At 42.8% G+C, this 27,786-nt stretch overlaps 2 protein-coding genes across 2 annotated transcripts in view; one reads left to right on the forward strand and one right to left on the reverse strand.

The window, feature by feature from the left end:
• Window positions 1–27,337, forward strand: part of LOC117393399 (rho guanine nucleotide exchange factor 2-like) — a 64,310-nt gene extending 36,973 nt beyond the window's left edge. Inside the window, exons 14-22 of the mRNA XM_033991522.2 lie at window positions 1,252–1,424; window positions 1,801–1,868; window positions 1,953–2,138; window positions 15,481–15,546; window positions 16,471–16,511; window positions 20,765–20,815; window positions 23,351–23,629; window positions 25,148–25,259; window positions 25,849–27,337. Of these exons, the coding sequence (XP_033847413.1) occupies window positions 1,252–1,424; window positions 1,801–1,868; window positions 1,953–2,138; window positions 15,481–15,546; window positions 16,471–16,511; window positions 20,765–20,815; window positions 23,351–23,629; window positions 25,148–25,259; window positions 25,849–25,874 (1,002 nt within the window). The 3' untranslated portion in view covers window positions 25,875–27,337. The remainder of the gene's footprint in view (window positions 1–1,251; window positions 1,425–1,800; window positions 1,869–1,952; window positions 2,139–15,480; window positions 15,547–16,470; window positions 16,512–20,764; window positions 20,816–23,350; window positions 23,630–25,147; window positions 25,260–25,848) is intronic.
• Window positions 1–27,786, reverse strand: part of pex11b (peroxisomal biogenesis factor 11 beta) — a 217,894-nt gene that overhangs the window by 17,348 nt on the left and 172,760 nt on the right. The window lies entirely within an intron of this gene.

Here is a 27,786-nt window from a genome sequence, read left to right on the forward strand (position 1 = left end):
TTAGATCTGAAGAAATGCTTTACAAAGATGCACGTTAATTATACTAAAGCTTTACAACATAGAAGTATATTATTTTAATTTCACTATTGGTCCTTTTGTTCACGACTAACCTGTAAATGTTTTATGACTAGTTTTTTTTTTTTCTTAACTTTCTACCATGTTATAATGTTCCCTCATCAAAATCATGCCTGAAGAGGTTTTAGATGTCATTCAGGCATGTTTGAGTATTTTAGTAAACTCTCCCATGCCCTCCTTAAGGTTTGCTGTAAGAATCTGTGCAATGCTCAGCACACAAGCCAATTTTCCATAAATTTACAAAAACATGATACAAAACTGTACACAGCAACTTGACAAACCTGATGCGATGTGAAGTAGTTTCATTAGTGGGATGCACGCTGAAGTGTTGTGATTGTGCTCTTTAGTTGAGTGGCTCTGGCCCTACAGACTTGAACTGTCTCTACAAATACTGGATCAGGACTAATGGGTATCGGCTCCTGTCTGTAGGACACCTGCAGCTGCCTGGCTAGGGGAGTGGATCTTTCCTTCACTGTGGTTCTCCTTGGGTTCTCCTTGAGGTTTCTCTTTTTCCCACTGTATGGTGTTTTTTTTTGTTTTTTTTGCCAAGAAGGAGGGTCTAAGGATGGGGCGATCTGAGACAGTGGTTCCTGCAGAAGCAGGGTCTAAGCACAGGAGGTGCTCTGGGACAGTTTTCCATTTACTTGTTTTCTGTTGATTAATTTTTCTGTTTCTGTTTCATTTTTGATTTTCTAGCTTTCAGTTGGTTAAATTATTTCTCATGTTCAGCCCTACAAGGAGATTGCTGTTGTGATTTTGGGCACAACAAAAATAGATTGAATTGAAAGGGAAGTGACATGGAGAGTGTCAAAAACAAAAGTGAAACTTATTGAACATGTTCATATGTTGTTTTTGGTATATATAATATAGCATTTTCAAAACAATAAATAGTAACATGGTGATCTAAATATGTTATGTGTTAGCAGGTAATACCTCATAGAAGTAAAATACCCCCTCTTTAAATGCTGTACTCTACAGGTTTACAATTGGCAAAACACCTCCTTAATTTATAAAAATTATTTATATTAGTTTATTGTTTTGTGTTATTAATGTATTATTCATTTGTGTTTATAAACGTTTTATATGGCATAGATAAGCCTTATTAGCAGTATTTCTTGTTCTCACTCATTGTGTCTGTGGTTTAAATAACAGGGCCTGTGCTTCTGTCCTTCCCAGGACAAGCCCCCGGTTCTGTCCCTACAGAACCTCATCGTGAGACCCATCGCCAACCAGGAGAGGGGGCTGTTCTGCATCAGCGACGCCTCTCCTCCAGAGATGTACGAGCTGCATGCTGCGTCTAAAGAGGAACGCACTGTGTGGAGCCAACACATCCAGCAGGCAGTGCGCAAGTATGCTCCTGTCTGCTACTGTCTAACTCTGAGCTCCTGTCTGTCCCTGTCCTCCTATTCCTGTGCTCCTGTTCCTGTGCTCCAGTCTGTCGGTGTGCTCCAATCTGTCCGTGTGCCCCTGTATGTCCCTCTGCTCCTGTATGTCCCTCTGCTCTAGGCTCTGTGCTCCAGTATGTTCATGTGCTCTTGTATGTCCCTCAGCTCCTGTCTGCGCCTCTGCCCTAGTCTCTGTGCTTCTGTCTATCCCTGTGCACCTGTCTGTCCCTGTGCTTCAGGCTATGTTCTCCAGGTGATGAGCTCTTATCTTTATCCACCAGCCTCTGCACCAATCTCTGCGGTCCAGGTGTAATGTCCCTTTCCCTTGTGTTTTGCTCAGGTGCCCTTCCAGAGAGGAGTTTCCTTTGATAGAGTCCGAACATAAGGCCCGCATCAGGAGACTCAAAGGTCAGAGAACATGTCTTAGGATCTCATTTGCTTTCACTCACACTGCTTTCATGTTCATGTCCAAACCTAACTCTCTGTCCACAGCTGATCTGCAGCATAAAGACAGTGAAGTGCTGGACCTGCTCCACCAGAGGGTAGCACTGTTCTCTGAGCTGTCAGAGCTGAGCAGTGGCCAGAGCCTGCACTCTGCCAACACACGCTCTCTGTTCAGGGCAGACACACTGCAGGCACCACGGGCCGAACGACTGCTGCTGGAGGCAACCAAGGAAGGTATGTAACCAAGGAAGGTACACAACCAAGGAAGGTACAAAATCAAGGAAGGTACATAACCAAGGAAGGTACAAAATCAAGGTACATAACCAAGGAAGGTACAAAATCAAGGAAGGTACTGTCCCTCCGAAGGCCATGGCCATTGTGCTGAAACAGGACTGTAATACTTTGTCCAAGTTAAAACAGCACAACATAGACTCCTTTGCAAATTGTCATAAAAAGGTTTGGTAATGGCTGTGTTTATAACTAGAATACTGTAGTCTTCCTCTGGTAAGCTACTGACGCTTATTTTTCTCATTGTCTGACATGAAATCAGACTAAACTTTTTCTGTTTTAGGTCAATTAGGATTAGCAAAATTATAAGTAACAGCTGCACTGAGCAGCACCAAACCTCCTCCCTCCAACATAATATCAGAGGAAAGGAAGGTTCTCAGTGCTCTAGAAAAGGACTGCAGCATCAACATTTTGCCAGTTGACAAAGGGAGATGCACCGTGATCCTGAACTCAGCTGATTACGAGGCTAAAGTGAACAGCCTCCTCAGTGACACCGCCACCTATGAACTACTGAAATGAGACCCTACCAGTGGGTACAAGAAGAAAATAGACTGCTTACAGAAGCTGGAGAAGGAGGAAGTCATTGATAGACAGCTGCATTACAGACTATCCTGGTGATTCCATCCCTTGTGTCTATGGCCTCCCTAAGATCCACAAAGAAGGAGTACCCCTCAGACCCATTGTATGTAGTGTGGATTCTATCACATACAATGTGGCCAAACATCTGAAGACCATCCTGGCTCCTCTGGTGGGCAACACGGAGCACCATATTGAGAACACAGTTGAATTTGTGAGCAAAATCAAGCATCTCCAATTTGATCCAGATGAGACCATGGTTTCATTTGATGTGACCTCTCTTTTCACTCATATCCCCACATCAGTAGCGGTGGAGGCAGCAAAGAGGAGGCTACTGCAGGATACTAAGCTAGAAAAGAGAACTAAACTCACACCGGACCAGCTCACCTATCTCTCCTATCATGGCTAATTTATACATGGAACAATTTGAACAGGAGGCTTTGGCCTCATTTCCAGGTACTTCACCCACACATTGGTATCCATATGTGGATGACAACTGGACTAAAATCAAAATTCAGGATCTGGAGCTTTTTACTGCACATATAAATGCAGTGGATCCAAACATCAAGTTCACATGGGAAGAAGCCAAGGAGAACAAACTGGCCTTTTGAGATTGTGCAGTAACAATAGGAGAGGACCAGCGACTCCAGGTAGAAGTTTGCAGGAAGCCCTTCAATAAACCTAAGATCTAAAAAACAGGACAAGAGGGAATCTGAACCTAGAAGGAAAGGTGTTACTATCCCTTACACTGCGGGTGTGTCTGAAAAACTTCAGAGAATCTTCAGACGGTATGAGATTCCTGTCTTTTTCAAACCCACAAACACTTTAAGGCAAAAATTGGTTCACCCTAAGGACAAAACCTCGAGCCATAAACAAAGTCATGTAGTCTACTCCATTCAGTGTAGTGAAGAGTGCAGTGAGCGTTACATTGGAGAAACTAAACAGCTACTCCATAAGAGGATGTACCAACACCGGCGGGAGAGTTCCTCTGGACCCCAGTCCGCTGTACATCTCCATCTCAAAGACCACTCCTTTGAAGACAGTGAAGTTCAGATCTTCATCAAAGAAAAGAAATGGTTTGAGAGAGGAGTTAAAGAAGCTATTTTTGTTAGGAAAGAGAATCCTTCCTTAAACAGAAATGGGGGCCTGAGACATAATCTCTCCCCCATCTACAACTCCATCCTCAGACCCAGAACAATGACAACAATAGCAGGGTCGTTAAGGGCTGAATAGGGTAGTTTCAGCTGAAACTGGAGACAATAGCTGTTTACAGTTTCAGTGTAGTTAGCCCCTCCCCTGAGATAGATATAAGGCAGTGTCCACCAGCATTCTGACCAGAACTGAAGAAGCAGCTTGGATGAGCAGTGAAACGTCTTCACTCCTACAAGATTTGTCCAGTTGACAGATTTATCCTCGTTGTTTGCCATTTCATTAGTATTTCATTAGTATTTGGTACCATTGCCTTTTAAACTGTATGACTTGGGTCAAATGTTTTGGATATCCTTCCACATGCTTCTCACAATAGGTGGCAGGAATTTTTCCCCATTCCTCCAAACAGAAGTGGTGAAACTGAACTAAGTTTGTAGGCCGTCTTGCCTGCACAGGCCTTTTCAGTTCTGCCCATATATGTCCAACAGGATTGAGATCAGGGCTTTGTGATGGTCACTCCAAAACATTAAACTTTGTTATCCTTGAGCCAATTTGTCACCAGTTTGACAGTATGCTTCGGGTCATTGCCCATTTGAAAGACACATTTGTGTCCAAGCTTTAACTTCCTGACTGATATCTTGAGATGTTGCTTCAGTATTTCCACATAATGCTCTTTTCTCATGATGCATCTATTTTTTGAAGTGCACCAGTCCCTCCTGCAGCAAAACAGCCCCACAACATGATGCTGCCACCCCTGTATTTCACAGTTGGTGTTCTCAGGCTTGCAAGCTTCCTCTTTTTTCCTCCAAATCAAATGATGCTCATTATGGCCAAACAGTTCGGTTTTAGTTTTATCAGACCACAGGACATGTCTGCAAAAATTAAGGTCTTTGTCCCTATGTGCATTTGCAAACTGCAATCTGGCTTTTTTCTGTTTCTTTTGGAGTTCTTTCTGACAGAGTGAACGTTCAATCCACGTACGTACAATACTTATTTCACTGTGGATAATGACACTCTTACCAGCTTCAGCCAGCATCTTCACAAGGTCTTGTGCTTTTGTTCTTGGGCTGATATGCACATTTCAAGCTAAAGTAAGTTCATCTCTGGAGCACAGAACCTCGCTCCTTCCTGAGCGATATGATTACTGGACATTCCCATGGTGCGTATTCTTGTGTATAATAGTTTGAACTAATGAACATGGCACCTTCAGCAATCTAGAAATTGCACCCAAGGATGAACCAGAATGAACACTGACTTTCCTGTGATGTTCCACAAAGAAGCAGTGTATTTAAGGTGTGCCTTCAAATACATCCATAGGTGTGTCTCTAATTAACTCAAATGTTGGCAATAAACCTACCAGAAGCTTCCAAAGACACAACATCATCATCTGGGTTTTCCCAAATTGTTTAAAATCATAGTAATCTTACTATATGTAAACATCTAACTTTGAATAAAGTAATGAAACATTTTCTTAAAAATTGGCATTTAGCAAATAGAAATTATTTTGTTAATCCTAATTGAGTTGAGTCTGATTTCATTTCAGATAGTGAGGGAAAAAAGTGTATGTGTGTTTTGATATAGTGTATGTAAACTTCTGGTTTCAACTGTGTTAGGAGGATAAATACATGTGAACTGAAGAAGAGTAGTTCTGGTTTCCTGCCACCAGAGACTTTCACCAGAGACTTAAAGACTTTACAGTGGATCTGATGTAATGCATAGGGGTGCTATGTCCCACAAACCCTGAGGCAGCTGTGTCTGAGTCAAGAGCCTGATGATGGATGGGCCTGTTTTACTTCAACTATATATTTTATTTAGATGTGAACATGCATATTTATATTTTATGTAGTGTACAAAGTATGTGTTGATAATAACAGTTTTGATCATGAGACTGTTGATAAGAGTGTTGATCATGAGTGTTGATCATAAGTGTTGATAATAAGATTGTTTATAATAAGTGTTGATAATAAGAGTATTGATAATAAGGGTGTTGACAATAAGAGTCTTGATCATAAGGGTGTTAATAATAAGAGTGTTGATAATAACAGTGTTGACCATAAGTGTTGATAATAAGAGTGCTGATCATAAGAATGTAAGAATGTGATTGTATGATTCTTGATAATAAGGGTGTTGACAGTAAGAGTCTTGATTCATAAAGGTGTTGATAAGAGTGTTGATAATAAGAGGGTTGATAATGAGAGTGCTGATATTAAGATTGCTGATTAGAATGTTGATCATGGGATTGCTGATAATAAGTGTTGATAACAAGAATGCTGATATAAGAGTGTTGATCATAAGTGTTGATCATAAGAGTGTTGATCATAAGAGTGTTGATCATAAGAGTGTTGATATTAAGAGTGTTGATCAAAAGTGTTAGAGCATTGATAATTGTCATGATCCCAGTCTGTCCTGCCTTTCTGCACTGTTTTTCTCTCTCCTGAGCCTGGAGCTGGGTGGAGATTTGGGTTCCTCCCATGCACATCTGCACCTAATCAGTAATCAAGCTGCACCTGGGGAGGACAAAGGGAGCCAGGACCTGACACTCAGTGCCAGATCATCCTCATATCCATTGTGGTACAATTCTGCTTGGCTCAGTTCATATTTATGCTCTTTGTGACTCTTTCTAAATTGGATATTTTTGGTCCTCATCATATCCCACTCCCTGGACCTGCTCAGCTCCTCTGTCTCCGACCCTGCTCTCCACGACCGGTATGAATCTCACCTCTTCTGACCCAGCTCACCTCTACTGGAACTGCTCACCTCGTCTCAGGTCCTGCTGCTCACACTCTACCCCTGGACCATGGCAAACACCCCGCTCTCAACTCCCGGATCGATCTAACTTCATTTGCACATTTAAAACTGTTAATAAACATTCTTAAACTTTTCTCCATGTTCTGTCTCTTTGGTCCATCCTGTCAGTCGTTATGACAGAATGATCTGGCCACAATGGACCAATCAGACTCGGGGCCGGATCAAATGCTACACTGGGCATTTTCGCACTACGGAATCATTGAGCAACGTGAACATCCGGATGCTGCTCGACTGTAACCACACACTGACCCAGCAAGTTTCCCAGCTCTCCAACCAGGTCTCCACTCTGGCTCCCTCTCCTGCTCTTAGTTCTTGCCGCTGCCGTCTCTGGGACCACCGTGGCGCTGCGCCTCTGAAATCGAGAGGCACCGATCCGGACCCATATTCAGGTCAGCCCATCCTCTGTCAGTGTGTGACAAAGTGGGCCTTTGTCCCTTTTAATAGTATTATGATTTGTTTTTTGCACATGTCTGTTCATTTTCAATAACTTCAATACTAAACTAAATAGAACCATCCCGGGTTTGTTTTGTTTAGTTGTAATCAGTTAAATCACCACACATTTGTTAGTTAAATATATTTTATTTAGTTAAATGTGTTTATTCAGTTCAATCCAATAATCCTCTTACCTGGAATGGTGAAGTTCTTCAGAAAAGGTTCCGGAAACCCGCTGTGGGTAGAGGTTCGCCAGCTCAGGGTTCAACAGGCCGGTGATGGTCTGCTGGAGAGACTGGGAACGGTTTGGAACTGGACTTTTTTGAGAAGGTGCTGTAATTGAAGAAAATGTTCTTGATACAAGAGGAGCTTTTGGACGCTTTGCGGTAGCCTGTCTCATTGGAAAAGGCTGTTAAATTTAGTTTCGTAGTGCCTCTATTTAAAATGTCTCGATTCAAGACTTCCTGTCCCATGACTCTGACGAGTAACGGGCTTATATACTACTAAATCATTAATAGTATTATGATTTGGTTTTTGCACATGTCTGTTCATTTTCAATAACTTCAATACTAAACAAAATAGAACTATCCTGGGTTTGTTTTGTTTAGTTGTAATCAGTTAAATCACCACACATTTGTTAGTTAAATATATTTTTATTTAGTTAAATGTGTCTATTCAGTTCAATCCAATAATCATCTTACCTGCATCTCCACATGGTCCAGACAAAGAGGGGGCGTGCCCTATGTCGGCCATTTTATAGGCTTGAGTGGGGTCCTGGGCCGGACCATGTGGAGGGGGAAAACTATCTTAAGTTTGTTTATTTCTTTGTGTTAATGTCTTGTGTATTTTCGTTTCATGAACTAAGTGTTTATAGTTTATTTAGTTAAACGCTTTTAGTAAAGGGACTTGGGCCCGAGAGATGTTTTTATGGTATATACATAGCGCTTATGTTACTCCCACCGCCCCCTGGACAAGAGATGGAGTAGACCGGGGGAGGAGCTTCCGGTACAGGAAAGTATTTTAGCCTGGGTAATTAGACAGATGAAAAACACCAGTGTAGCCAGGGTACACGTGGCTTTTGTTTCAGTTGTTTAAGTTTGGTTGCTTAGTTTTTCGTTGAGCACCGTTAATTTCTGTAAATATGGATTCTTTTTTTGTGTTCACGGTGTACCACTACACGGGAATAAATTGTGTCTAATGGGACTTCTTTTGAGTCTGCCTCCTATTTTGATCACTCGGGCCAGCTTCCCCACACAGTGTTTCCTTTTTCAATGCACCTCCATGATTCAACAACGTCAGCCTGCTACAGACACTGTAGCAGGCTGACATCAGATACTGCTAAAATATGTTACATGTGTGGATTATTGAGAGGGAGAGCACTCCAATGGGCAGAGGCAAAATTTTCAAACAGTGTTATAGACAGGTGACTTTTGATGGTTTTGTGGGAGAGTTCAAACTGGTATTTGATCACCGGCACGATCAAGCTGATGCCTCTCTCTGTGTTGGGGTTCCGGGATCCAGGTCTGTGGCAGATTGCAGATTGAGTTCTGACCACTGGTGACGGAGGTAGATTGGACCGACAACGCACTAAGGCGGTCTTTGTGAAAGGACTAAGTGCAGCTGACTGCCGAGAAGCGCCTGCAACACTGCCAGGGAGATGAGTGCCTGTACTGTGTGAAACAGAGGAACTTTCTAGCCACTTGGTAGGTTCGGCCAAAAGGGAGCGGCCATCAGTACGACTGGGAGTACTGGTGGGTCACAAACACATCCCAGAGAAAAAAATAAATTTCAACTCAACGCTACCTTGTGCTTTCGCTGTATTACCCTACCCGTCTTAGCCCTCATCGACTCTGGAGCAGAGGAGGATTCCCTAGACCAACAGATGGCCGAGCAGTCAGGGGTAGGGCTGGAGCCACTTCAACAGCCCCTCACAGCCCTATCGCTCAATGGGAGGCTGCTAGCCAAGGTAAAGCACATCACTGAGCCTGTCTCCCTAGTTTTGTGTAGTAACCACCACGAGACAAGGTGGTTTTATATAATTTCCGCTCACACTACGCCTAATGCCTAATGAATACCATGATCTCAGGGACGCTTTCAGTAAAAGTCGGTTGCTGTCGCTTCCTCCCCACATACGACTGTGCTATAGCCCTCCTGCCCGGCGCCCCCTTGCCTTTCAGCCACCTCTATAATCTCTCCAAACCAGAACGTGAGGCTATGGAGCTACATATTCTGGACTCCCTAGCCGTGGGCATTTTTTTTTGTTCATCGCCAAAAAGTACAAGACATTACGACCATGCATCGACTACGCCCACCAACAGGCTCTAACATGCTCTACAGCCTGTGGATTATTGTGAGTGTCCTTTCCCTTACTGGAACTTACCACCAGCACGCATCCAGAGCAGTCCCAACACGGACACTCTGCCGGTCTGTAGCCAAGACTAGCCTCCTGCTAGCTCCTGCCGCACAGAGAATGTCCCTGCAGCACTCCGCCTCTACCCTCCGCGGACTCAACAACCGCTGCCGCCCGCTCTGTGCTGACACTTCCCGGCAACCTGGACTGCTCCGCGGCTCACGCCCTCCGCACCGCGGTGGTGGTCGCTTGTCCTATTCTCTCATCAGCAATGCTATTCACATGTTGTCCCCTGTCCCACTCCCCCTGTGGAGTGTAACTCTTTCAGATGCCCCGATGACAGCTGGACCCTCTCCTCCTCCTCGCCTGGCCCTCCTCCTCGCCTGGCTCTCATCCTCCTCGCACGGCTCTCCTCCTCCTCGTCTGGTCTTCCTTCTCCTCGCCTGGCCGATTTTTCTTGTTTTGTCTGATTTTTCCTGTTGTTTTGTTTTTGTGTGTAGGCAGCACGGTGGCTGAGTGGCAACACTCATGCCTCACAGCAAGAAGGTTTGGTTCGATCCCCTGGTCGCCCAGGCCTTTCTGTGTGGAGTTTTTCATGTTTCTCCCCGTGTCTGGATGGGTTTCCTCCGGGTACTCCGGTTTCCCTCATCAACCAAAACATGAACGCCCTTCGAGACAACTGTTGTTGTGATTTTGGGCATTACAAAAATAAATGAATTGAATTGAATTGAATTCTTCAGCCATCTCTCATCTCCAAACGCCATCCCGACCCTCTGGTCACACCGCTCGCCAGCTTCCGCAATACGTCATCACAACAAACCGCACATGAATCTGGCAAATCTCCGTCTTCTTCCTCGCTGTTCGGATCCTACCGCAAATCCACGTCACCTGAAGCTTTCACTCCTCAACACCCATTCACTAAACAATAAGAGCCTCATCCTCCACGAATACATTCAGGATAATAACCTAGATTTTCTCTGTCTCACTGAAACATGGCACAAACCTCTGGACTATTTTTCACTTAATCAGGCTACACCCCATGGATTTATTTACATTGAAAAACCCTGTGTTGATGGAAGAGGTGGTGGTACAGCTGTCATATACAAAAAAGACACCAAAATAACCCCACTTTCCCTCTCGAGTATTCACTCCTTTGAATACATTGCATTTAAACTATCTGGTCCATCCCCTTTAGTCACTGCTGTTATCTACCGTCCTCCCAAACCAAACACCTCTTTTCTCTCAGAGTTTACAGATCTTTTGACCCAGCTAAGTGCCATCTCATCATCCCTCCTCCTCCTTGGTGACTTCAATCTCCATATTGACTCAAAGGATTCCAAACCTGCCATAGAATTTCTGGAGTTACTTCATGATTTTAATATCACTCAACAAGTTAATTTTCCCACCCATACCCGCGGGCACATTCTCGATCTGGTTTGCTCCTCAGGTTTTTCAGTCCACAACCTCTCCAGCCATAATCTCCACGTGTCTGATCATCTGGCAATTTTTTTTTAAATCAATATACCCACTGCAGCTCCCAAAACAAAACGCAAAATTACTTTCCGGAACCTCAAATCCATTGATGCATCTGCTGTCTCTGCACTTCTCACCACAAAACTGTCAATTCCCTCAGTCTTCCCACAGCCAACATAGCCCCTACTCCTGACCCGCCTCCTCCTAGCACCACTCAACAGCTCTCTCATTTCTCCCCCATTACTCCTATTCAGCTCACCAAACTCCTCTCAGGCATCAAAACACCAACCTGCTCCCTGCCTGCTCCCTGGATCCCATCCCCTCCCCCCTCATTAAAGCATGTCTTCCCACCATTTCTCCTTTAATCATAACCATCATAAATTCATCACTTACAAATGCCTCTGTTCCACAGTCTCTCAAGCTGGCAGCTATCACCCCCATACTTAAAAAAAACCTGGCCTTGACCATGACAACCTTGCAAATTTCCGGCCCATATCTAACCTTTCCTTTCTGTCCAAAATCCTTGAGCGTGTCATAGCTGCACAACTACAAGAGCACCTAATCTCCAACAATCTGTATGAACCATTTCAGTCCGGTTTCCGTCAAAAGCACAGCACAGAAACAGCACTACTCAAGGTAACAAACGATCTTTTCCTCTCCTCCGACTCAGGCCAACTCTCCATCCTCATTCTCTTGGATCTCACTGCCGCCTTTGACATCGTCAGTCACACCATCCTCCTCTCTCGCCTCAAGACCTCCATCAACATCACCGGCTCTGCTCTGTCCTGGCTCCAGTTCTACCTCACCAATCGACAGCAATACATCAGTATTAATAACTGCTCCTCCTCCACTGCTCCACTGTCTCAAGGTGTTCCCCAAGGTTTGGTGCTTGGTCCCCTCCTGTTCATCCTGTACATTCTCCCTCTTGGCAGTATCATTCGTTGCCATGGCCTTTGTTTTCACTGCTACGCCGACGACATACAGCTCTACATCTCCACTTCATCCATAAACACAACAACTCACTCCTCCCTCACACAGTGTCTGTATGACATCAAAACCTGGATGACACTCAATCTACTCAAACTAAACAGTGACAAAACCGATATCATAATAATTGGCCCTAAAACACTCACTAAGTCCTCCTCAAGCTTCTGTCTAAACTTTGATAATTCCACACTCACTCCATCCCCACTCATCCGAAATCTTGGTATTCTCATTGACCAAAACCTCTCATTTGAATCCCATATAAAGCAAATAACCCCGACTGCCTTTTTCCATCTCAAAAACATTGCACGCCTCCGCTCATCACTCACCTTTTCAGCTGCAGAAACTTTAATCCATGCATTCATCACATACAGAATCGATTACTGCAATAGCATCCTATACGGCACACCCTCAATAACACTTAATAAACTGCAATACATACAAAACTCTGCTGCTCGCCTCCTCACACGCACCCGTTTGTGTGAACACATCACCCCGGTCCCCCAAAACCTCCATTGGCTCCCCATTTCTCAGCGAATTCAGTTCAAAGTTCTTCTCATCACTTTCAAAGCTCTCCATAACCTGGCCCCCTCCTACCTCACAGATCTGCTCCATCACCACACTCCCTCTCGCTCCCTCCGCTCCTCAAACGCAAACCTCCTCTCCCTCCCCTGTAGGACCAAGCTCCGAACCTGGGGAGACAGAGCCTTCTCCATCGCTGCCCCCACTCTCTGGAACACTCTACCGCAACAACTCCGCTGTGTGGTATCCGTGGATCTAGTACTCGCACAATTCCCTGGTGAGTTCCTCTACAGGCTTATCCCCGTTTCAAGCCTCCCTAGGTTACCAGCCCCCACTCTTCCCGTCAGAGGAAAAGGACCTATCGGTACCTTCAGTGCAACACCACCTCCAATGCTACCCCTTGGTACCCCTAGCAGCCCTTCTCCAATCTGGGGCCAGGATGAAGGCAGCTGCAGACCGGCTCTCATCCAAAAATATCCATCTCCCTCGCTTCCTGGGCTCTCTTCAAGATCACAAAAATCATCAACCCATCCGCTGTATGACTTCAGCTTCCTGCATCCCTCCGCATCCACCCTACATTCTACCTGTCTCAACTCAAGCCCGTCCAGGCCAGTGACCTTTTGTTTCTGTTTTTACTCTTTGTGACTCTAAGTTGGATATTTTTGCTCCTCGTCAGATCCCACTCCCTGGACCTGCTCAGCTCCTCTGTCTCCGACCCTGCTCTCCACGACCGGTACGAATCTCACCTCTTCCCTCTTCTGACCCTGCTCACCTCGTCTCAGATCCCGCTGCTCAAACTCTACTTCTGGACCACGGCAAACACCCTGCTCTCCACTCCCGGATCGATCTACCTTCATTTGCACATTTAAAACTGTTAATAAACATTCTTAAACTATTCCCAGAGTTCTGTCTCTTTGGTCCATCCTGTCAGTCGTTACGATAATAAGTGTTGATATTAAGAGTGTTCCTCATAAGAATGTTGATAATAAAATTAGAAGTGTTGATAACAAGTGATGATAATAAGTGTTTATAATTAGTGTGTTGATAATAAGTGGTGATCTTAAGTGTTAATAAGAGTGTTGATCATAAGAGTCTGCATTATAAGATTGTTGATAATAGGTGTTGAGAGCGTTGATCATGAGAGTGTTGATCATAAGAGTGTTTATAACTGTTTAAAAAAAAATACAATTCTAGATGAAAAGTAATCCATTTGCAAAGCTTGGTGAGTTTTGAAATACAGAAAAAAAGGTTTATAGTTTGTTACAGCAGATACAGACAGGACAGGGCCCAGGCCTGCCCTGGCCACAGACTGACAGCTTTTCAGCATCTCCACCAGTCTCCATCTAAGTTCCCATCTACCCCCAGTCTCAGTTCCTGAGCATCTGAGCTCTGACTATTTTATACCAGAATGACAATGCTACATACATTTCAAAGCAGAGTGACTTTTGTTTTACACTCATCCTGTGGGATGAAGACAGAGCTTCACACATGTTAATGTCTGGTCTGGGTCTGACAGACTGACATAGAACAAATGCTTTTAAAGACACAACATGAATATACTTAAATTACTATCACAATAATAAGAGTGCTGATAATAATAGTGTTGATCATAAGAGTGAGTAACAAACAGTCAAGTTTGTTACTAAATTAACAGCACCTTTCACTATATGCACTTTAAATTGCACGTACACTTTAACAGCACACAGCACTTCGAACATTATTTGCACTCCTAAGACCCGAGCTCTTGCATGAGATGCTTTATTAATTTCTCTTTGTTATTTGGGCTGGCTGGGACCTGATGAGTCTAAATGCAAAGATTTATCTTTTTACATTATATAGTTTCTGAAAAAGAAATATGTAACTCCAAATGTCCTCATATGTGGACATTTTAATCATTTTGATAAAACATTTGAATAATGATTTGCAAAAACTATTAAGACCCTGAACACAGCAACATTTGTCCTGAAGGTAAAAACAAAATGAGAAACAGCAATTGTGCCTCTTGGAACAATGTGTCTCGTGTGAAGAGCTGTTGGCAGCAGCAGAAAGACATGTGTCTTCACAGGAAAAAAAAAACAAAACAAAAAAACGCCCAAAACGCCAGGTCTCAGGAGGTTAAAAAAAAATACAATTGCACAAAAGGATTTTAAAATATTTAACTTGTCTGCTTTTACCCAGTTTTAGATCTGGAGGCACAGTGGCACTTTCATTGAAGCTGTGTGTCCTGGAGGGGAAAGAGGGCAAACTTAAAGTTCCGGGGCAGGACCAAGGCAGGGAATGTGTAGGACAAGCATGTTGGGCATTTAAAATGGTTTATGGGTTTTAAGTACATTTGGTGTTTTAGGATTATGTGTGTAATGTATGTATAAAGTTAATTTTGGTTTATTGGTTTATTTATGGAGGTTGGAGTGTTAAAGAGCTAATGTTATTTTTCAAACACTCGTTTTAATTAACAGTAGTTTTATCCAATTTGTGTGACAGGATAAAAGACGCCTGAAACAATCATGTTCTGCTGCTGGAGGAGATGCTGCTCCTCTAACCTCCATTTCCACAATGCACTTTGATAATTGATGAAGAAATAAAAATTGTGGACCACACCCGTGCTGCTGTCTTCTGTCCCAAATCCTACCGCTAAAGACCAGCCTACGTTACAGAGTGTTAATCATAAGAGTGTTGATTAGAAGTGTTGATAATAAGAGTTTTGATCACAAGAGTTTCAATAATAAGTGTTCATAAGAGCATGTATAATAATTGTTGATAATAAGAGTGTTCCTAAGAATATTGATCATAAGAATGTTGATTGTAAGAGTCTTGATAATAAGTATTGATAAGTGCTGATAATAAGAGTGTTGATAACACAAGTGATGATAATAAGAGTGTTGATAATAAGTGTTAATAATAAGTGTTGACCATAAGAGTGTTGATAATAAGAGTGTTGACAATGAGAGTGTTGATAATAAAAATGTTGATAATAAGTGTTGATGTTTTCCACAGTGGACACTCTAAGTGAGCTGCTCTTGGGCTTCTCTGGCAGCTCCACTCCTGAACATGGCCCTATGTGTGAGTACCCAGTGTCCATCTGTGAAACCTCAAGAGTCAATAACAATTTAGGCTATAGACACTACTACCTAATCACTATGTTGTCAGAAGCTTAGAATTCACAAAGCATTATACAATATACATTATTGTAATGCTCAGTCTAGACCCTATTAGTAGTATGCTAATTATCTTCTGGATGGTCCACCGCCATAGATGTTATTGGTTTTCCCTGAATGTTCCACTGTATGCATCTTTTTTGTTTGTTTGTGTGTTTTTGATTAACACTTGTAATTGAATAAATGTAATAGGGAAAACCCTCCACCAGAAAAGTTACATAAAGCACATTTATGTCAATAAAAGTCTTCTGATTCTGATGTTTTACCAAATTCATTTTTAAAGCCATAATATGTAACTTTTTAGCCAGTAAATAGACTAACCCAAATAATTTCTTATTTTGGTAGTGTTTATTATATTGAAATACATGTGTTCTTACAGTGAGCGAGCTTCTTTCTCCACAAACCTACAGTAGTAGTATGGAAAAACGTGTCTATCTTCATAGACAATGTTCCTAAGTGTGGTTTAACTCTATTTCCAGACAATCATGCAGGTGACGTGCCACATCCAGAAAGTTGCATACTGTTGTTCCTTAGGCAAGACACTTCACCCACATTGCCTAGTATGAAAGTGGTGTGCGTGTGAATGATAGGTGGTGGTCGGAGGGGCCGATGGCGCAGATTGGCAGCCTCGCTTCCGTCAGTCTCCCCAGGGCAGCTGTGGCTACAATAGTAGCTTACCATCACCAAGTGTGGAAATGAATGAATAATGACTATAGTGTAGAGCTTTGAGAGGCTTTGACAAGCCTGTAAAGCGCATTACAAGATTATTATTATTAAAATGTCTACACAATATAAGATGATACTGATACTGTGTGTTTCTGTTCCTCAGGTCATGGGGAAGTGTCACTGAATGGGGCTCATGTACACAAGGTGAGCTGCAAAACTGTGTCCTGTGTGTGACTCCTCTACTGTGATATTAATATCTGTATTATAATTTCTATGGTGATGACAGTGCATGTTATGTGCATACATGATACACATGCTGCTAACATTCCGTCATAGTATTGATGTTTCCATCCGTTGCCCCACATTCACAAACACTCATTCATTTATACACCAGTGTACTTCAATACTAGTTGTGAGGTGGATATGAAGTGTCTTGCTTAAAGCCACAGTGAGTAACTTTTAACTCAAAAAAATAAACTTTGGTTATGTGGTTTTTCCATAGAAATCTTACTCCATTGACTAATTTTCCACAGTATGGCAGACAACATATTCATCTCCCCGGAGAATGTTCTGAAGTTTAAAGGGTTTATATTGTACTATTTTCTGATCTGATATGTTGTCTAAAATACTTGTAGTTTTAGTTTCATTTACAAATTTAACACACAAACCCTTCATATTTAGGAGTTCTCTCAAACAGAAAATAGTCTGTTCCACCTTGTGAGGTCATGCAGTGATACAGGAAGTGGTCCACTGTGTTTTTAAACTCCATAGGCTTTCACTAGAATCATTTGGATAATTTCAGCCCTGGAACTGGCGATCTCAAAACTAGAAAACTACCACCACATACCACGACATCACAAGGTAGAGCAGTTTGAGCTTTGAATAAAGGATTATTCAAACATGTGAATGAAATATACCGCAACTCTAGGTGTGTTTTTGAGGAGGCAACAGGATTACAACAAGGCTAAAAGCTCAGAGTCAATTTAGAGTAACTTAGGCCCTTAAACTTTCTATTTCCATGGAATCATTTAGTTCCAGAAAGTTACATACCGTACCTTTTTTGTCGTAACGACTGGCAGGAGGGACCAAAGAAACAGAACTCGGGGAAAGGTTTAACAGTGTTTTTTTAACAGATTTTCAAAGTGCAATATGACGTTAGATTGATCGGTGAGTTGAGAGCGGAGTGTTTGCTACTCCCGCTCTACCCCTGGACCACGGCAGAGTCTGAGACGAGATGAGCGGTACAGGTAGAGAAGAGCAGGGTTGGAGACTGAATAAATGAGTGGATCCAGAGAGAGGAGTTGGTGGAGGTGAGCAGGGTCGGAGATTGAAGAGCTGAGCGGGTCCGGGAAGCGGGATTTGGTGAGGAGCAAAAGTATCCAATTCAACTGGAGTCAAAAAGCGAAAAAAATGAACTGAGTCAAGTAAAGTGTACCACAAAACTATGCGGACAATCTGGTGCTGAGTGTCAGGTCCTGGCTCCTCTTAGGCCGTGTCCCAATTTGCCAAATGCACCTTTTGAAGGGTCCCTTCGAAGTACTCTTCAAAGTGTAGTTTGAAGGTTCCGGTCAAGAATCTGCCCTCCTCAGTGTAGCCGCCATCTTGCTGAAGTGGGACAGGACTACACCACGGACCACACTTCCACCGCTGTCCTTGAGCGTACGATACGTACATTACGTACGTTATTTTTAATGATTTATTATTTAATAGAAGAAAAGTCAAGATGTTGTCATCACAGCCGTTTCTTTCTGTTTAGATTGAATATCAATAGGCAAATATAACATTCGAGGTGATTTTTTTACTCAATTGTATCTACTTCATAACTTTAACAAAATAAACCTTGTGAAAACGTAATAACAGAGACAGAGGAAACAATATCATTTTGACATCCATAGTCTATAAGCAAGAGAACACTGATTAGTTGTACATATAGTGGGATATTGCAGTTTAACATTCGGTATTTTGTCCAGTGGCTGCACCACTTTAATAACAGTAGAGGGCGCTGTTTCCCTTCTATGTCGTGCCAGTTCTTTTCATCTGATTATTATAAGGTATTTTCTAGCAGTGCAGCGCTACATCAAGCTAGTGTCTTGATTTACTAACACGAAGGTAAATGACACGTGCCCACCAGTGGGTGCAGACGTATGGAATGTACCGGAACACATGAAGATTTTGTGCACGTCTCAGGACTCTCTTCTGTCCTTTCCTCAGAGTCCGTTGCTTCATTGTTCACATTACCTGTGTGGATCATTAAACCCTTCTGACTTTATGTTTCAGTCTCTTGGTCTTTGACACAATAGAAACGAACATTCTTACATTATTCTAATTGCAGTAATAATTTCTAATGATAATAATGTCTCTTATTGTCTAGTAATAACTCCACATTCCTTTAATCCATGTAACTCCTTTTTAATCATCAAACACACTGTACAGACCTTTATTCAGATTTAACAGTTTCATGTCGCTCTGTTGTAGATGAGGTAAACCAGTACGAACATTTGAACGTGTATTGTGCAGCGGACTCCATTTTCTTCTCTTTTTTGCGCAGCCGCGGTGCATGATGGGATATAGAAGTGCATGAAGTGTGCACGGATGCACGCTTCGGTTACATCCAATCTCCATGGATACGGTGGAAAGGAAAGGGCAGGTTTGTCGGCCACGATGGCCGTGTCCCAATTCGCCCACCTGGCCTTAGAATCACCATTGGAAGGGCGGTTCGAAGGGCAGTTACGTAATTTCCGGTGCGACAAGGGCTGTCCCATTTCAACCCACCCTACTGAATGCGGCCGACAAACCTGCCCTTCCCTTTGCACCGTTTCCGTGGAGATCGGACGTAACCGAAGCGTGCATCCGTGCACACTTCGCGCACTTCTATATCCCATCATGCACCGCGGCTGCGCAAAAAAGAGAAGAAAATGGAATCCACTGCGCAATACACGTTCAAATGTTTGTACTGGTTTACCTCATCTACAACAGTGTGACATGAAACTTTTAAATCTGAATAAAGATAAGTACAGGCCGTGTGTTTGATGATTAAAAAGGAGGGGAGTTACATGGAATAAAGGAATGTGCAGTTATTGCTAGACAATAAGAGACATTATTATCATTAGAAATTATTATTGCAATTAGAATAATGTAAGAATGTTCGTTTCTATTGTAAGCGTCAAAGACCAAGAGACTGAAACGTAAAGTCAGAAGAGTTTAATGAGTTGAACACAGGTAATGTGAACAATGAAGAAACGGACTCTGAGGAAAGGACAGAAGAGAGTCCTGAGACGTGCACAAAATCTTCATGTGTTCCGGTACATTCCATACGTCTGCACCCCCTCGTGGGCACGTGTCATTTACCTTCGTGTTAGTAAATCAAGACACTAGCTTGATGTAGCGCTGCACTGCTAGAAAATACCTTATAATAATCAGATGAAAAGAACTGGCACGGTATAGAAGGGAAACAGCGCCCTCTACTGTTATTAAAGTGGTGTAGCCACTGGACAAAATACCGAACCATTAAACTGCAATATCCCACTATATGTACAACTAATCAGTGTTCTCTGGTTTATAGACTATGAATGTAAAAATTATATTGTTACCTCTGTCTCTGTTATTACGTTTTCACAAGGTTTATTTTGTTAAAGTTATGAAGTACCTACAATTGAGAAAAAAATCACCTCGAACGTTATATTTGCCTATTGATATTCAATCTAAACAGAAAGAAACGGCTGTGACGACAACATCTTGACTTTTCTTCTATTAAATAATAAATCATTAAAAATAACGTACGTAATGTACGTATCGTATGCTCAAAGACAGCGATGGGGTCCGTGGTGTAGGCCTGTCCCACTTCAGCAAGATGGTGGCTACACTGTGGAGGGCAGATTCTCGACCGGAACCTTCAAACTACACTTTGAAGAGTACTTCGAAGGGACCCTTCAAAAGGTGCATTTGGCGAATTGGGACACGGCCATTCAGTAGGGTGCGTTGAAATGGGACAGCCCTTGTCGCGCCGGAAATTACATAACTGCCCTTCGATGCACACTTCGAATGGTGATTCTAAGGCCAGTTTGGCGAATTGGGACAGGCCTTATCCCCCCCAGGTGCAGCTGATTGCGCATTAGGTCCAGGTGTGAACGGGAGGGAGGAGCCCAAATCTCCACCCAGCTCCAGGCTCAGACACAGAAGGAAGGGGAGAAGGTGCAAAAAAAAAAAAAAAAAAAAAAGGCAGGACTGACAGGGATCATGACACTTTAAGGGCACAAAAACAATATACATTCAAACCCATGAGCCTAAAAAAGTCCAGTGAAAGTAGATATAGTCTTAACTCATAACTCACAAGGGAACTACCTGCTTTCAATTCTTTATGGGAAAGAAACTGTATGATCCGGGCAGTTCTGATTGATGTAACTGAAATAAATACTACTATCATGTGAAAACCTTAAGAGTTGTCCTTGTGTTGACAGGACATCTGCCAGAGACTGCTGAGCCTCAGCATAGGCCTCCATGCACTGCAGGTAAGTCCCTGTCTATAGTTCTGGCACTGCTACATGAAGAGGGACTCACAGTTTTCAGACCCAGACACCTGCTCTTGTAACAAAGATAGCCTTCTGTGAAGATGATGTGAGGAACCATGAAAAGAGCTCAAGAAAGAGTCAAGATTTCAGGAAGCATGTGTGTTAAACGATAGATATTGAAAATATGCATAATGCAAAATAGATTTTTGCAATGCCCACAAGCCTCTACATCTCATGCTTCCACATAACAATTCTCCATAAATGTACAAAAGCATGATACAAAACTGTACTTGAAAACTTGACAAACCTGATGCAATGTGCAGTAGTTTCATTAGTGGCTGCACGCTGATTGTGCTTTGCTAAAGTTGTGAAGGGGGAGCGACTTAGCGCAGGGAGCAAAGGCAGAGAGAGCATCAAAAACGACAGTGAAACTTATAAAACATGTTAATACATCATTGTAAACAATAAAAGGGGGCATGCTAATTTAAATATGTTGCAGTTAATAACCCATAGAAGCAAAATACCCCCTCTTTAACCATTTTATGGCATTGTTCCCTTGTCAAAAACATAATATTTTGCTGTATTCACACTTGTTTAATGAATCTTTGTTTAGTAAGTAAAATTTGTGTTTGTTTATTTATTTATTTATTTATTTGAAGGACAGTGTGCAGATGCATTAAAAAGATGGCTGCACCAGATTTAGCAAAATGCTAATTTCCATCTGTAGTCCTTTGTCACAACATTAAAAACAATTTACATATGAAAAGTGCAATACAAGATAATATACAAATGTGCAAAATTTTCTATACATAGTGCAAACTACAAGTTATTAAAGTGCAGGACATAAACAACAGATATCAGAATAAATACAGTGTAGTCGCTATCAGATGATACCCACGAGGGCAGCATCTGATAGCTCTGTACCTTATTGGTATTGTGAATGTAAACAAGACAGTAATATGACACTAAAACAGTACAATAACACTCATGATCTGGTAATCTAGTGGCCATCAGATGGTGCCCACGAGGGTAACATCTGATGGCCAAATACCCGTCTGGTATTGTTAGTGTGAGCAGGACTGATGGTCAAGAAGACAGTTTTTAAGAGCCCCTGAGAAACTGTGATAATCTGCTATGTTCTTAAGATTTTCTGGAAGCCCGTTCCATTCCTTGATGGCTTTAAAAGAGAAGGCAGATTGAGAAAAAGCGGACTTTCTTATAGGAACATTGCAGTCACCCCTAGACACGGACCTTAATTGCAACTGCATGTCAAAAAAGGCAATAACCCTAGTTGCTGAGTGATTATTCAAATCCTTCCAGTGCCATTAGCTGGCATCTTAACTTCAGTTCTCGGTATTGTAGAAATACATGTCTATTACCTGAAGAAATCATTATTTTAAATTGTAGAACATAAGATGCCATAACAAAAGTAGTCAAGACTAATAGCACTACACATAAAGCATAATATTGGTTAAACAGTGTAACTTGGTCAACCTGTACAAAGATGTGTGATCTGTGTCCCAGTATAATTAGGAGTGGGAGATATACTGAAAAATGTTGTTTTGGAAATTATTAGAATGAGAATAACGAGTAAATTATCTAATATGCTGTGTCTGTGGACTGGGTTGCTGAGACACCCATTCTCAACTGCAGCGCAGTCCTCCTCGCACCCAGCACCTATGAAACCCTGCGCGGGTGGAGAGCCCACAGGAAAATGTCAAAAGGCAAAGCTCTCAATTTACTGCTTAATCTACGTTCCTGCCCTCACCTATAGTCGTGGGCTTTGGTTAATGAGCGAAAGGGCAAGATCGAAATTTGTTTCCTTTGCAGGGTGACTAGGCATTCCCTTAGCAGTAGGGTGAGGAGCTTGGTCACCGGTAGGAGCTTGGTCTAGAGCCACTGCTCCTCCACGTCAAGGGAAGCCAGCTGAGGTGGCTCAGGCATCTGTTCTAGATACCTCCTAAATGCCTCCCGAGGTAGGTGTTCTGGGTACATCCCATCGGAAGGAGACCCCTGGGAAGACCCAGGACCCGCTGGGAGGAACCCACCTCGGGATCCTCCCGGATGAGCTGGAGGAAGTGTGTGTGGAGTCTGGGCCTCCCTGCTGAAACTGCTGCCTCCCTGACCTGGCCCCGGATAAAGCGGAAGAAAATGGATGGATGATCTATAATTAAAAGTAATGAAATGTCTATCTCAAAGAGACAGAAACATCTATAGTGTAATATTTTAACTTTAAATTTCTGTATGTTTGTGAATAAATTTATGGCATTTACAGTCACAACTGTACAATGTTGAAGTATTGTCTGAATGTTGTTATCATGATTTAAAAAATATTGAGGTATTTATTTTTGTCAATATTGCCCATAATAGGCTGTAGTGTATCCAAAGGTCAAAGAGGGTCAGGCTTATTTATACTCCAGGCAAATTATGTTCTGGGACATTTTACTGATGTCTGGCAGACAGAACACCTAAAACCTTCAAAATGGTTGAACTTATCTTCTTACAAAGCCTGTGATCCTTGACACATTTGTGCAGGGGGCTGTCATCAAGCAGGACTCCATCTTGGAGCTGCTGCTGCAGCCAGAGGAGGAGTGGCGCCTCAGGAAAGACGGGGACAGTCCGGAGGTGGGGGCCATAGGAGAGCTGGCTCTGCTCCAGAGGCAGCACAGCTTGCTCCAGGATGAGCTGCTGCGGCTGCGAGACGCCGAGCGCAGGTTCAAGCAGAGTGAGAGAGAGCGTGCACGCCTGGAGCAACAGATGCGCCATCTCATCAGTGTGTCAGCAGTCTCAAAGGGGGCAACCACACCCAGAAATGTAACTCCTTCAAACATATAACAGTGTATTGTTCTGTATGAGCCTCATGTGTGTACTCCTCTGTATGAGCCTCATGTACTGTTCTGTATGAGCCTCATGTGTGTACTCCTCTGTATGAGCCTCATGTACTGTTCTGTATGAGCCTCATGTGTGTACTCCTCTGTATGAGCCTCATGTGTGTACTGTTCTGTGTTAGCCTCATCTGTGTGTACTGTTCTGTATGAGCCACGTGTGTGCTGTTCTGTATGAGCCTCATGTGTGTACTGTTCTGTATGAGCCTCATGTGTGTACTTTTCTCTGAGCCTCATGTTTGTACTTTTCTCTATGAGCCTCATGTTTGTACTACTCTGTATGAGCTTCATGTGTTTACTTTTTTATATGAGCCTGATTAGTGTACCATTCTATATAAGCCTTGTGTGTACTGTTCTGTATGAGCCTCATGTGTGTGTCTCTCTGTACTGTTCTATGGGCCTCGTGCACGTCTCTCTGTACTGTTCTATGAGTCTTGTGTGTGTCCCTCTGTACTGTTCTATGAGTCTTGCGTGTGTCCCTCTGTACTGTTCTATGAGTCTCGTGTGTGTCCCTCTGTACTGTTCTATGAGTCTCATGAGTGTCTCTCTCTGTACTGTTCTATGGCCCTTGTGTGTGTCCCTTTGTACTGTTCTATGAGTCTCGTGTGTGTCCCTCTGTACTGTTCTATGAGTCTCATGAGTGTCTCTCTCTGTACTGTTCTATGGCCCCTGTGTGTGTCCCTCTGTACTGTTCTATGAGTCTTGTGTGTGTCCCTCTGTACTGTTCTATGAGTCTCATGTGTGTGTCTCTCTGTACTGTTTTATGGGCCTCGTGCACGTCTCTCTGTACTGTTCTATGGCCCTTGTGTGCGTCCCTTTGTACTGTTCTATGGGCCTTGTTTATGTCTCTCTCTCCTATTTGATGGGCCTCAAGTGTGGGCCTTATGTGTGTCCCTCTGTACTATTCTGTGGGTCTTGTGCATGGGCCTTGTGTGTAGGCCTCATGCAACGGCCTCGTGTGTGTCTCTCTATACTGTTCTGTGGGCCTTGTGTATGTCACTCTGCACTGTTCTATGGGCCTTTGTACTATTCTGTGGGTCTCGTGTGTGTGTGTGTCTCTCTCTGTACTATTCTAAGAGTCTTGTGCGTGGGCCTCGTGTGTATCTCTCTGTACTGTTCTATGGGCCTCATACGTGTCCCTCTGTACTTTTCTATGGGCCTTATGTGCGAGCCTCGTGTGTGTCCCTCTGTACTGTTCTATGGGCCTCGTGTGTGTCCCTCTGTACTGTTTTTTGGGCCTCATGTGTGTCCTTCTATGGGCCTTCTGTGTGTGTCCCTCTATGGGCCTTGTGTGTGTACTTCACTGTTATATGGGCCTCGTGTGTGTCCCTCTGTACTGTTCTAGGGGCCTCGTAGGTGTCCCTCTGTACTGTTCTATGGGCCTCGTATGTGGGCCTCGTGTGTCCCTCTGTACTGTTCTATGAACCTCGTGTATGTTCTTCTGCAGAAGGTGTGCACTGTGCGCTGGCAAAGTCAAGAGCTGCAGGACGTCAGTGATGAAGAGATGGAGGTGGTGACAGATGAGGAGGAGGACGACAGGCCAGCTGACAGGTTCAAAGGTGAGAGACAAACATGGAAAACAGAGAACTAGATTAGCCTATTCCATTTTAAACCATTTTATCAAATTGTATGTAAACCCAGAAACTGCTATTGATGTTGTTCAGTTCTCCCAGATCCCATTTACTCATCTGGGGAAAATGATATAGTGTCTAATTGAATACGTGCTGCATGTACAAGCACAGTCCAGTTTATATATGGCATAGACTAGGAGAGGCACAATGCAACAATGCAACAGCACGATGTAAGAAACAGCGTGTACTCGTTTTAGATCAACAGTGACGACAAACTACATCCTTTCTAGCATTTGACTGAAAATCAAATGCTCATTGTAAATGTTGCTCATTTATTTCTGCCAAAAGTGTGGTCGCATGTATGATAGCCATTTTTATTAGCAATTATAGCTGCAAGATTTTAGTGCTAATGCTTAATTATTAGCCAACCCTTAACATCTCATCACCCGCCGTTCGCGCCTATTCAGTTCTTTGACCTGCTGTACATTGGGACAAGTGCATGTAAACACAGTGAGTGAGTGAGAGCAGAGTTGAGCCGTGTGCATATGTCACTGACATGGTTGTACTTTTGTTCCAGATATCAAGGCAGCCTCACAGGTCTGACCTCCTGCACAGTCCACACACTGGATGTTCTCTCAGGATCAACACCGCCATAGACGCTACAATACATGCCTACCACCAACATCCTGATCCTCTATAATCAAGCTCCATGTCGTGTCATTGCTAGTGATGGGCGAGTCCATGCCAAAATACTGATTTCAATAGTGCCAAGGTTTTGAACGATATCGACTCTAATGATAAAGCAACACTTTTAAAATTCTCAAACTGTAATCAATTTTGAAATACATAATTTATATTTCAACTCATTGTTTAGTACAGCTGCTCAGATTTGAAAAATTCGGACAGTTTGAGCTGGAGGAGCACACAAAAGACAGCTTTTAATTCCAAAGGAAAATTATTGAAAGTATCAGTGCATATTTATACAAAACGCTTTGTGAACAGTATTGGATCGATATCACAATATTTGCTTAACTATTACTTGATAACAGAACAAATCAGGGTTATCGTCCATCACCTTCCATCAAACTGGCCTTCCATCAGACTGTCCTTCCATCAAACTGGCCTTCCATCAGACTGTCCTTCCATCAGACTGTCCTTCCATCATACTGTCCTTCCATCATACTGTCCTTCCATCAGACTGTCCTTCCATCATACTGTCCTTCCATCATACTGTCCTTCCATCATACTGTCCTTCCATCAGACTGTCCTTCCATCATACTGTCCTTCCATCATACCTCCTCCTTCCATCATACTGTCCTTCCATCATTCTGTCCTTCCATCATACCTCCTCCTTCCAACATACTGTCTCATCACAGCAGTCAAAGCTTGTCCTGTGAGGGCCTAAATGCCAAAGTTTGAAAGAACACATTACATATTTGTTGGTCTTCTGATTGGGTGGGGTGTTAGGGGCACAGGATTATAGGGGTGGGTACAGGGGTGGGAGGGTACAGGGGTAGAGTGGTACATGGGTATAGGGATGGGTACAGGGGTGGGTATAAGAGTACATGGGCAGTGTGGTCCTGCAAAGGGATGGGTCCTTTATGGGCTTGGAAATGACAATCAGGTTTGACAACTGTCAAGGCACAAGTGTTCCAGAGAGAACCATTCATTTAGTGACAGAATATAAGTATGATTACATTTTTGCATTTACAATTTCTATATACTGAGAATGTAACTGAAGGTTTTCAGTTCAACTCCTGCTGCCTGCATTGCTTGTTGGTGTGTCGTTGGGCCAGTCTTCCCTGGTGGATGTGGTTCAGAGGTAGCTGAAGACTGACTGAGTGATACTGAGGAGAAGTGAAACATGGACTCACGTCAAGTGCTTGGAGAACATTAGAAGTGCAATATAAACCTGAGCCATTATGACATGTGTGAATGTGCTTTTCTATTTAAAGGCCTATTGTTTAATATTGATGTGATAAATCTTATACAGGTGGCAATAACAAATACAGACTTTGTGGTGTGAGCATGCTGCGTAAACGTGGAATAAAGTTTACCTTATATGACCTTATATGGTGTGTCCTGTACCTCCTTGTGGTGAACTGAGTCCACTTTGTCTCATATATGGACCTTTTTTTAAACACACGCCTTGGCCCCACCCCAATTCTCTTTCCTTTCATCTTTTGTGTTCCCTTTAGCTCTCTCCACTCTGCAGATGTGATTGACAACTAAGAGATCAAGGTACACGATAAAACCTCAAATGGAGAGAAGGACCTGTATACGTATTCGATGGGACTATTACAGACAAAATAATCCACAAATGTGATCATTTTGAATGTTAATATTATTATATTAATATATTAGTAGTAGTAGTAGTGGTAGTAGTAGTAGTAATAGTAGTATATAAATACATGAATTTATATTAATATTTTATGGTTTAAGATACAGTCAGTGATATTTATCTAACCGGTGTTATTAAATAAAATAAACTTATTGATGCTTTAAAAAGATACAG

This window comes from Periophthalmus magnuspinnatus, chromosome 11, assembly GCF_009829125.3.
Source record: "Periophthalmus magnuspinnatus isolate fPerMag1 chromosome 11, fPerMag1.2.pri, whole genome shotgun sequence".
NCBI lineage: Eukaryota > Metazoa > Chordata > Actinopteri > Gobiiformes > Gobiidae > Periophthalmus > Periophthalmus magnuspinnatus.